This window comes from Gadus macrocephalus, chromosome 10 (assembly GCF_031168955.1).
Source record: "Gadus macrocephalus chromosome 10, ASM3116895v1".
NCBI classification, from domain to species: domain Eukaryota; kingdom Metazoa; phylum Chordata; class Actinopteri; order Gadiformes; family Gadidae; genus Gadus; species Gadus macrocephalus.
Window position 1 is genome coordinate 13,938,276 of NC_082391.1, and position 12,050 is coordinate 13,950,325.

The 12,050-nt window shown below is 41.3% G+C and overlaps 4 protein-coding genes across 17 annotated transcripts in view; all 4 read right to left on the bottom strand.

The window, feature by feature from the left end:
- LOC132465796 (protocadherin gamma-A11-like) overlaps window positions 1-12,046 on the bottom strand; it is a 38,570-nt gene extending 26,524 nt beyond the window's left edge. The window contains exon 1 of the mRNA XM_060062601.1: window positions 8,440-12,046. Coding sequence (XP_059918584.1) covers window positions 8,440-10,827 — 2,388 coding nt within the window. The 5' untranslated portion in view covers window positions 10,828-12,046. The remainder of the gene's footprint in view (window positions 1-8,439) is intronic.
- The window catches only part of LOC132465763 (protocadherin gamma-C5-like), a 284,228-nt gene that overhangs the window by 183,593 nt on the left and 88,585 nt on the right, over window positions 1-12,050 (bottom strand). The window contains exon 1 of one of the 14 annotated variants that reach the window (XM_060062570.1): window positions 4,707-8,430. The exons of 10 other annotated variants lie outside the window; for them this stretch is intronic. In XM_060062570.1, the coding sequence (XP_059918553.1) occupies window positions 4,707-7,094 (2,388 nt within the window). In that variant the 5' untranslated portion in view covers window positions 7,095-8,430. Of the gene's footprint in view, window positions 1-994; window positions 4,677-4,706; window positions 8,431-12,050 lie in introns of those variants that run through there. 3 more of the 14 variants (XM_060062550.1, XM_060062572.1, XM_060062554.1) reach the window with 3 other exon arrangements.
- The window catches only part of LOC132465791 (protocadherin gamma-A2-like), a 124,132-nt gene that overhangs the window by 26,524 nt on the left and 85,558 nt on the right, over window positions 1-12,050 (bottom strand). The gene's annotated exons all lie outside the window — the stretch shown is intronic.
- The window catches only part of LOC132465797 (protocadherin gamma-A11-like), a 41,375-nt gene that overhangs the window by 26,524 nt on the left and 2,801 nt on the right, over window positions 1-12,050 (bottom strand). The window lies entirely within an intron of this gene.

The following is a 12,050-nucleotide window of genomic DNA, read 5'->3' on the forward strand; positions in this document are numbered from 1 at the left end:
GTATGACACATACCATACACTAGCCGTTGTATGAGGAAATATAGAGAGAAGACATTTCTATATTTCAATGATGTTCAACCATTTGGCCAATTAGATTCTAACCTGTCGTCAATTATAATTACAGTTTTCAGTCAGATAGATAGATTGAAAAATGTCAAGAAGTAGCACCAAAGTCATTCCAATATATAAACAGTATATATATATATATATATATATATATATATATATATATATATATATATATATATATATATATATATACGTATATATGTATTGGATCATTTAATCATGTTTCTAAAAAAAAAAAGCCAGCCTGAAAGAATATTAATTGAATTGTGAAGTATTCATGAAGGCATTACAGTGACTTTCAGCAATAAAAGGAGACTCCAGCGCCATGGAAAGTTACACAGTAGTTGCACTAATAGGAGAATCAGGGCCCATGAGATAGAGTACAGCACTGACGGAAAAACCTTTAAGTCCTTCATGCAGTGTAGCAGTAACACAATAGTTGGAGAAACAAACACGTAGTGGCAGAATACATTGCTCAGATTACACAGCAAGCTCAACAGAGTAATACGCCTCATAATACTCAACACAAATGTGGAAATAGTGGAGAGGGACAGGGCACAAAGAAAATTGTCATGAGAGAAACACAAACTATGCCGTACAGCAAATGATTTATGGGACAGTTAAATATTTCCTTAGATACCTGAACACATAGATGTGCAACCCAGGTTGAACTAGTAAGAACAACAATGTTTTCACAACAGTGAAAAATTAAGAATGAAAATATCTGTCCCAACAAAAACAGTCAAAGGAAAAAACATACATTTCCATAGACTAATTAAAAAGTATATCATTGTCTAACCCTAAGCCTGGAAAGATAAATACTTTACTGGAAAACCTAATTTGAACTGTCAAAGGGTCCTTCACAAAAAATTTGCTTTAGATAGAAATGTCTTTTTTATTTATTTGTATTTGCCACAGTGCCTACCTCAGGGGAAACATCAAGGTCTCCAAACACTTCTTCAAAGTCTGTTGGATTTTTTCTCAGGGTCTGGTCTGCAGGCAGTGTGTTGTCATTGTAAGACGTGACAAATTTAAAGTCACTTGTTCTCGATCCAGTGGTTAAATACGCATCATAATTATACGTGCTGCGTAAAGTTCCAGTGCCGTCCACATCTGCGTAGTTTGGAGGGAGATAAGAGCTGGGAATAGCAACCGCTCCATCAAATAACAGTCTGGGCTTTCTCCTCCGACAAAACCTCAATCCCAGAATGATAATAATGAAAGTCAGGAAAAAGGTGGAGACGGATACCAGAGCGATGATCAGATAAGATGTTAATTTAGAACTGCTATCTTCATAAGCCATGTCCTTCAGTTCTGGTACTTCAGCCAAGTTGTCAGAAATCAGTAAAAACATGGAACATGTAGCAGAGAGGGAGGGCTGTCCGTTATCCTTTACAGTGACTACAATGTTCTGTTTCATGTTGTCAGAATCAGAAATGTCTCGCTGGGTCCTGATCTCCCCACTGTGTAGATCGATTTTGAAAAGTCCCGGATCAGTGGACTTAATGATCTGATAGGACAGCCAGGCATTCTGTCCAGAGTCCCCATCAACTGCTATCACCTTGGAAACCAGAGAACCTCCTTGTGCAGCTTTGGGTACCAGTTCAGTCATGAAGGAGTTTCCCTCTGGGGCGGGGTAAAGTATCTGAGGAGTGTTGTCATTTACATCCGTTATGAAGACACTCACAGTCACGTTGCTGCTGAGTGGAGGAGAACCGTTGTCTCGTGCCATTACATAGACTTTAAAGCTCCTAAACTGTTCATAATCAAATGACCTGACACTTTGGATCACTCCGGTGTCCCCGTTAACAGATAGATAAGAGGAGACTGGAGCACCGTTGACTTCACCAGGTAAAAGAGAATAGATCACTGTACCGTTTTGCCTCCAGTCTGGGTCATGGGCCTTAACAGAACACAGGCTGTGGCCCGGTTTGTTGTTCTCAGGGACATAGCTGCTATACGACTGTTCCTCAAACACAGGTGAGTTGTCGTTGACGTCAGCTATTGAGATGTGAACAACTTTGACTGACGTCAGAGGAGGAGAGCCCTCATCGGTGGCGGATATTGTAATATTGTATTCAGACACTTGTTCCCTGTCTAGTTTCTCTGTTGTTACCAAAGAATAATAGTTTTTAATGGAAGGAATAAGTTTAAAAGGAACATGTTGCTGAAGAGAACACCTGAGCTTTCGGTTTTTCTCAGAATCTCTATCCTGCACGTTAATAAGGCCCACCTCCGTACCAGGTGACACGTTCTCAGGTACGGGATTGGTGAGTGATTTCAAGGCTATGACAGGTGCGTTGTCATTAACATCGGTAATTCTTATAATGACTTTAGCGTCAGAAGAAATACCAAATCCATCCTTTGCCTGAACAATAATTTCATATTTTGATCCCTCCTCATAGTCGATATCACCTGCAACAATTATTTCACCGGTCCTTTGCTCAAGTGAAAACAGTTTTCGTGACCGTTCAGATATCCGGCCTAGTTCATATGTTACTTCACCATTAACGCCTTCGTCTGCGTCCGCAGCGCTAACAGTGACCACACGGGTTTTCAGCGGGGCGTTTTCAGGCATACTGGCCTCATACACATCCTGACTAAACACTGGGGCGTTATCATTTGCGTCCAACACAGTGACGTCTATAGTTAGAGTACCTGATTTCTGAGGAGAACCACCGTCCAGAGCCGAGAGTAATAATCTGATTTCCTTCTGCTCCTCTCTGTCTAACTCCTTTTCTAAAACTAATTCGCCATATTTGGTCCCATCTCTTGACGTTTGCAAATTGAAAACAAAGTGTTCATTGCGTTGAAGACTATAACTCTGAACACCGTTTTGGCCTATATCTTCATCATGGGCCGCATTAACACGATACCGAGCTCCTTTGACAGCAGATTCTCTAATTTCCAGCTTGATTCCTTCCGTCGGAAAACTCGGTGCATTGTCGTTTATGTCTTGTATCTGTACTGATACACGGTGTAATTCTAATGGCGATTCCAACAGCAGCTCGAATTTAAGAACACACGACGGCTTTTCTCCACATTGTTCCTCTCGGTCGATTCTCTCTGAAACAATGAGCTCTCCGCTCCGAATATTGACATCACAATACATCCGTTCGTTTTCCTCTGTTTCAATACGAGCCTTCCTGGCAGATAAAATGTCCAATGTTAGTCCCAGATCCTTGGCGATATTCCCCATAACAGATCCTCGCTTCATCTCCTCTTGAACCGAATAGCTCAGGTCGCCATGAACGTATTGCAGCGCAGATAATAAAAACACAAAAATAAAGAAACCATGGTTTTCCATCCTGGTATCCAGATAATAAACGTCAGAAACGATTGGTTCGGTATTTGTTACAACCCACAAAATAAAGGGATTTGATCGAAAGAACGGAAAGAAGATTTGCTCTTAATAGCCTGCCGCTTTTCGACGAATCTCCGGGTTTGTCTGCATTATGCTCTCGTCCAGAGGTAGTGGCTGGAAAGGCTGACGATTATATGATGCTGGAATCAATTGCAGATGAATAGCGACACCTTGAGTCTTCAAGACGTATAACACTGTGACAATATAACCCATGTTACACCAAACGGTGTTCCATTCACTTTTGCTTTTTTTATTTATATTTTATCTTCTAACTCAGTGAAACAATAAATTCCGTCATATTTTCAGAATATGGAACGAAGAATTTACCAATTATACCGAGTGATACATGTGTTCCATAATTTCAATTGAATGGGTGGCCAACATAGCATTCACGATGGCATTCCAGTGGGGATCGAGAACCCAAAAGCCATTCCAGAACCATGGACAGCGACACAGCATGCACTAAGTCATTAGTAAGAGAGATTCATTTGACAGAGCTCAGCATGCAGATTGTTCAAGCCCTCAGTCAGTCATCCAGATAGTGCAGCAGTAAAATAGTGGTTGGAGCAGCAAATACATAGTGGCACAATACAGTCCTCAGATAACACAGAAACCTCTGCAGAGTAGATTCCGAGGTCTAAAAAATAATAAGGAAAAAGAGGGGACTGGGATGAAATGCTTGGCACAGAGGAAGTTACAGGAGGGAGAAAAACACAAACTATACGGCAGAAAACCGACAGAATGTTTGGCGTGACAGTATAAAGTGTTTCTTTGGATGTATTGAGCAATCACAATTCTATCACCCAAGACGACAAATGTTAATTCCCAACAGGTAATATCTTTCGTTCACTTCGGAACAAATTTGAAGATGCTGTGCTTCACACAGCACAGATAGAAAGAAAGGGCTGCCACACCCTTAACTGCTTCTTCGTCAATAAATTACTTTGTTTCACAACCTGATTAAAAACATACAAATGCCATAATGTAGCCCATTCATTAGGGATGCAACAAAAGCAGATTCTTACTTTTTTACTCAATTAAATAATGAAAATATGCAACATATAAATAAAAAGCAATCTGTGAGCCAGCAAATACAGTATTGTTTCAAAAATAAATTGCCTGAAACGATTTCGACTGTCAAAGGATCTTTCACAATGAGATTATTTTATAGAAATGTGATAGTTGTATGACAGAAGTTGAATAGGGCAGCAAGCTGCATTGGTGAGAGGCGGCAAGAGCATTTTCTTTTTGGACACATATGTATATTTTTTACCTCAGGTGAAGAATCGATGTCTCCAAACACTTCTTCAAAGTCTGTTGGATTTTTTCTCAGGGTCTGGTCTGCAGGCAGTGTGTTGTCATTGTAAGATGTGAGAAATTTAAAGTCACTTGTTCTAGATCCAGTGGTTAAATACGCATCATAATTATATGCGCTGCGTAAAGTTCCAGTGCCGTCCACATCTGCGTAGTTTGGAGGGAGGTAAGAGCTTGGAATAGCAACCGCTCCATCAAATAACAGTCTGGGCTTCCTCCTCCGACAAAACCTCAATCCCAGAATGATAATAATGAAAGTCAGGAAAAAGGTGGAGACGGATACCAGCGCGATGATCAGATAAGATGTTAATTTAGAACTGCTTTCTTCATAAGCCATGTCCTTCAGTTCGGGTACTTCAGCCAAGTTATCAGAAATCAGTAAAAACATGGAACATGTAGCAGAGAGGGAGGGCTGTCCGTTATCCTTTACAGTGACTACAATGTTCTGTTTCATGTTGTCAGAATCAGAAATGTCTCGCTGGGTCTTGATCTCCCCACTGTGCAAATCGATTTTGAAAAGTCCCGGATCAGTGGACTTAATGATCTGATAGGACAGCCAGGCATTCTGTCCAGAGTCCCCATCAACTGCTATCACCTTGGAAACCAGAGAACCTCCTTGTGCAGCTTTGGGTACCAGTTCAGTCATGAAGGAGTTTCCCTCTGGGGCGGGGTAAAGTATCTGAGGAGTGTTGTCATTTGCATCCGTTATGAAGACACTCACAGTCACGTTGCTGCTGAGCGGAGGAGAACCGTTGTCTCGTGCCATTACATAGACTTTAAAGCTCCTTAACTGTTCATAATCAAAAGGCCTGACACTTTGGATCACTCCGGTGTCTCCGTTAACAGATAGATAAGAGGAGACTGGAGCACCGTTGACTTCACCAGGTAAAAGAGAATAGATCACTGTACCGTTTTGTCTCCAGTCTGGGTCATGGGCCTTAACAGAACACAGGCTGTGGCCCGGTTTGTTGTTCTCAGGGACATAGCTGCTATACGACTGCTCCTCAAACACAGGTGGGTTGTCGTTGACGTCAGCTATTGAGATGTGAACAACTTTAACTGACGACAGAGGAGGAGAGCCCTCATCGGTGGCAGATATTGTAATGTTGTATTCAGACACCAGTTCCCTGTCTAGTTTCTCTGTTGTTACCAAAGAATAATAGTTTTTAATGGAAGGAATAAGTTTAAAAGGAACATGTTGCTGAAGAAAACACCTAACCTTTCGGTTTTTCTCTGAATCTCTATCCTGCACGTTAATAAGGCCCACCTCCGTACCAGGTGACACGTTCTCAGGTACGGGATTGGTTGCTGATTTCAGTGATATGACGGGAGCATTGTCATTAACATCTGTAATACTTATAAGAACTTGAGAGTCTGAGGAAATACCAAATCCATCTTTTGCTTGCACAATTATTTCATATTTGGTTCCCTCCTCGAAGTCTATTTCACCTGTAACAAATATTTCTCCAGTCTGTGCATCGAGTGAAAACAGTTTTCGTGACCTATCAGATATCCGGCCTAGTTCATATGTTACTTCTCCATTAACACCCTCGTCTGCGTCCGCAGCGCTAACAGTCACCACACGGGTTTTCAGCGGAGCGTTTTCAGGCAGACTGGCCACATACACGGCCTGACTAAACACTGGGGCGTTATCATTAGCGTCCAACACAGTGACGTGTATGACTACTGTGCCTGATCTCTGAGGAGATCCACCGTCCAGGGCTAAAAGAGACAATTTAATTTCCTTCTGCTCTTCTCTGTCTAATTCCTTTTGTAAAACCAATTCGCCATATTTAGTGCCAGCACTTGTAGATTGTATATTGAACACAAAGTATTCATTTCGTTGCAGACTATAACTCTGAACACCGTTTTGGCCTATGTCTTCATCGTGAGCCGCATTCACGCGAAACCGAGCTCCTTTGACAGCAGATTCCCTTATTTCCAGCTTGATTTTATCCGTCGGGAAACTCGGTGCATTGTCGTTTATGTCTTGTATCTGTAGTGACACACGGTGTAATTCTAAGGGAGACTCTAAAAGGAGCTCGAATTTAAGAACACACGAAGGTTTTTGTCCGCATTGTTCCTCTCTGTCGATTCTCTCTGAAACAATGAGCTCTCCGCTTCGTAGATTGACGTCACAATACCTCCGTTCGTTTTCCTCTGATTCAATACGAGCCTTCCTAGAAGATAATATGTCCAATGTAAGTCCGAGGTCCTTGGCGATATTCCCAATAACAGATCCACGCTTCATCTCCTCTTGAACTGAATAGCTCAGGTCGCCATGAATAGAATGCAGTCCAGATACTAAAAATAAAAACACGAAATTACCCATCCCGCAATATTCCATCCTTCTAAACCGAGCAAAAAAACAATAAAGACGATATAGGTTCGGGTTATCTAACAAAGCACTAAGGAAACGGAATTGATAAAAAATATAGAACGACCATCGGCATTTGATAGACGACCGCTTTTCTACGGAACTCGGCTTTGTACTGCTCTCGTGACGAGCTGTTGGATGGAACGGCTGACTCTTATATTATGTTGCAGGTCTACTCTATTGCAGGTGCATAGCGACCTCCTGAGTCATCAGGGTGTATAACACATTGAGAGGGGCCATAACTCATAACTCGTGGAAAACCAAAAGGTAGTACTCTATTCAGTAGATCTGTCTTCTTTCTTTAAAACTCTCTTTGAATTAAGTAAACATGACATTGCCCAATATGCATACCATATGCAGGTAATTGTTGATCAATGCTAATGAAACCCAATGAAAACTTTTAAAAAATATCGAATTGAACCGTATGATCTTCATGAAGGAGTTAAGACGGTGTACAGCTCTATACAAACTATCCAGCACCATGGACAGAGACACAGCTAAGAAAAGGAATGGAGAAGCAGGACCAAAAGCATCAGACATTTGCTGACTTTACAACCACACCTTCATGTCACTCCTCCACATAGTGCAGCAGAGTGTACTGTGATGCTGGGAGCAACATACAAAGATGCTCTGGGAGCCCAGAAAAACTATGGAGAGCAGGAGATTGACATTTCTAATTGTATGCTTTCAAAATATCAGGGTAGAAAGACAACTAGGCCTTACGGTAGAAATTAAACTAGACATTAGCGCAATGAGACAACAAGGTAAAGATACAAGTGTTAAAGTTATTGTATGAACATCGAAATCTGTGACCCTCACCCCTGACGACACACACACACACACACACACACACACACACACACACACACACACACACACACACACACATAGGTGATTGGTTCGGAAAGATACATATCCATCAACCGTTAACCCGAACAACAAAGGCCTTCACGTATGTCCACCTAAGACTTTAATTATATGCAAAGAAAACCTACGCAAATCTAAACTTGATATTCAACAAGTCAATAGATATGTCAACATATATGTCTCCCCTTTGGTAAGTGTTGTCCACATTACCGTGTTATATTTAGATGCCGGCTAATAGGATGCTCATATCACATGTAGAATGCACTGAATTTAAATATGAAGTAATAATTGATGATGTACCATTTTAAATAACAAACAGTGTTACGGAGAAAATAAATTCTGAGAGACATAACGTGCAGTATAATGTATTCAATTCAAGAGGCTTTCAATATATTTCTTAATGGAAACATAATTTTTAAATCACAATATGTTCAGCTAAAATGCCTACCTCAGGGGAAACATCAAGGTCTCCAAACACTTCTTCGAAGTCTGTTGCATTTTTTCTCAGGGTCTGGTCTGCAGGCAGTGTGTTGTCATTGTAAGATGTGACAAATTTAAAGTCACTGGTTCTAGATCCAGTGGTTAAATACGCATCATAATTATATGTGCTGCGTAAAGTTCCAGTACCGTCCACATCTGTGTAGTTTGGAGGGAGATAAGAGCTGGGAATAGCAACCGCTCCATCAAATAACAGTCTGGGCTTTCTCCTCCGACAAAACCTCAATCCCAGAATGATAATAATGAAAGTCAGGAAAAAGGTGGAGACGGATACCAGCGCGATGATCAGATAAGATGTTAATTTAGAACTGCTATCTTCATAAGCCATGTCCTTCAGTTCTGGTACTTCAGCCAAGTTATCAGAAATCAGTAAAAACATGGAACATGTAGCAGAGAGGGAGGGCTGTCCGTTATCCTTTACAGTGACTACAATGTTCTGTTTCATGTTGTCAGAATCAGAAATGTCTCGCTGGGTCCTGATCTCCCCACTGTGCAGATCGATTTTGAAGAGTCCCGGATCAGTGGACTTAATGATCTGATAGGACAGCCAGGCGTTCTGTCCAGAGTCCCCATCAACTGCTATCACCTTGGAAACCAGAGAACCTCCTTGTGCAGCTTTGGGTACCAGTTCAGTCATGAAGGAGTTTCCCTCTGGGGCGGGGTAAAGTATCTGAGGAGTGTTGTCATTTACATCCGTTATGAAGACACTCACAGTCACGTTGCTGCTGAGCGGAGGAGAACCGTTGTCTCGTGCCATTACATGCACTTTAAAGCGCCGAAACTGTTCATAATCAAACAACCTGACACTTTGGATCACTCCAGTGTCTCCGTTAACAGATAAATAAGAGGAGACTGGAGCACCGTTGACTTCACCAGGTAAAAGAGAATAGATCACTGTACCGTTTTGTCTCCAGTCTGGGTCATGGGCCTTAACAGAACACAGGCTGTGGCCCGGTTTGTTGTTCTCAGGGACATAGCTGCTATACGACTGTTCCTCAAACACAGGTGGGTTGTCGTTGACGTCAGCTATTGAGATGTGACCCACTTTGACTGACGACAGAGGAGGAGAGCCCTCATCGGTAGCAGATATTGTAATGTTGTATTCAGACACTAGTTCCCTGTCTAGTTTCTCTGTGGTTACCAAAGCATAATAGTTTTCGATTGAAGTAATAAGTTTAAAAGGAACGTTTTGCTGAATAGCGCAACGGATTTCTTTATTTTTTCCTGAGTCTCTATCCAGCACGTTAATAAGTCCCACCTCTGTACCAGGTGACACGTTCTCTGGTACAGGATTGGTCAACGATATTATTGATATTACTGGCGAGTTATCGTTCACATCAGTTATACTTATTATTACCTTTGTATCTGAAGAGAGACCGTAACTGTCTTTAGCCTGCACAAACATTTCATATGTTGAACCCTCCTCAGAGTCTACGTCGCCTGCAACTAATATCTCCCCAGTTTGACGATCAAGTGAAAACGATTTTCTTGATTTCTCAGATATGCGACTAAATCCATATGCTATTTCACCATTAACGCTCTCGTCCGCGTCTGTTGCGTTCACGGTAATCACGTGAGTTTTTAACGGGGAGTTTTCAGGCAGACTGGTCTCATACACGGCCTGACTAAACACAGGGGCGTTATCATTAGCGTCCAACACAATGACGTTTATTACTACTGTGCCTGATCTCTGAGGAGAACCACCATCTAGAGCCGTGAGCAATAATTTGATATCCTGCTGCTCCTCTCTGTCTAACTCCTTATCGAGAATCAATTCTCCATATTTACTGCCATCACTTGTAGTTTGTATATTTAGAAGAAAATGGTTATTCCGTTGCAAAGTGTAACTCTGAACACCGTTTTGCCCTATATCTTCATCATGAGCCGCGTCGACGCGATACCGAGCTCCTTTGACAGCAGATTCACTTATTTCCAGCTTGATAATATCCGTCGGGAAACGCGGTGCATTGTCGTTTATGTCTTGTATCTGTAGTGATACACGGTGTAATTCCAACGGAGATTCCAAAAGCAGCTCGAATTTAAGAACACAAGACGTTTTTTCTCCGCATTGTTCTTCTCTGTCGATGCTCTCTGAAACAATGAGCTCTCCGCTTTGAAGATTGATATCACAATACCTTCGTTCGCTTCCCACCGTTTTAATACGAGTCTTTCGAATAGATAATATTCCGACTTCAAATCCCAAATCCTTGGCGATATTTCCAATAACATATCCACGCTTCATCTCCTCTTGAACCGAATAGCTCAGGTCGCCATGAACGAAATGCAGTCCAAAAAATAAAAATAAAGAGACAGAAAGGCTCAACCGACTGAGTTCCATTGTAAAACAGAATAATATACCATATAAGTGTTTCGAGAATGCCAACAACGCTGTAACGAGTTTTATTTTTAGGAAAATATCATACGGCTTAAATACCGCCGTAGCACGATGTCCAAGCTTTGTTGCCTTCTGTTGGCGTCAATATGTGGTGGAAATGCTGACGACGGCATTCTTTTAACTCAATTGCAGGTGCATAGCGACACCATGAGTCAGTAGGAAGAACAACACATTATGAGATGATGTAAGAAAATTTACACCAAATAGGCCTGCTGATGAATTAAGTTCTCGTTTCAGCTCCATTTTTGAAAATCCGGGAATTCGGCAAAAATAGAAATTGCACACTATAGGCTATTATCAATCAATAACTGATTCAATGCTTACTGATAAAACAAGGATAAATCAATATACATTGAATGGTATGGTATTTACGAAGGCATTGCAATGGTAAACAGCACTGAAAGAACATTCCAGCACCATGGACAGCGACACAGCATGCAGTAGGTCACTAGTAACAGAAATCCAACAGACAGAGCTCAGCATGCAGACTGTCACACACCACAATCTGTCATCCACATAGTGTAGCAGTAATATACTGGTTGGAGCAGCTAACACATGATGGCAAAATAAAGTCCTCGGATTACTCAGAAGACTATGCAGGGTACAGGTTGAAGCCCTCAAATACTCAACCACAAAGTGGCACTCGTCGTGACAGACTGGGCAAAGAGAAAGTTAGAGCAGGAAGAAAAACAAAAAGGATACCACATAGACACCAGACAGGATGTTTTATGTGACGGTAAAAAGTTATTTTTGTGGGATATCTTGAACAATCGCATCACTCAAGTCCATGTAAAGATACATGTCCCAAACAGTGCAGAGAGAAACTCAACATTTTTTTCTCTTACTTACACCACAGAAAGTAAGAAAGGTCTCTTACATCCTTAACTTCATCTTCAGCAACAAATGACTTTCTTTTACAACCCCATGAAATGAATGAAAATGCTGTAATATAAGACGCTAAATAGGAATGCAACATGAAATAACCAACTTTATGCTTGATTAAATAATGAACATCTAAAGTATACACTCACAAATGATCTCACTGTGTGGGGCTGCAAGGACAAATACATGGCTGAAAGAGCTCATTTGAACAGTCAAACCGTCCAATACAAACTAATTGCATGAGAAAGAGATTACAATTTTTCTCTTTTTTTTGCCACAATGCC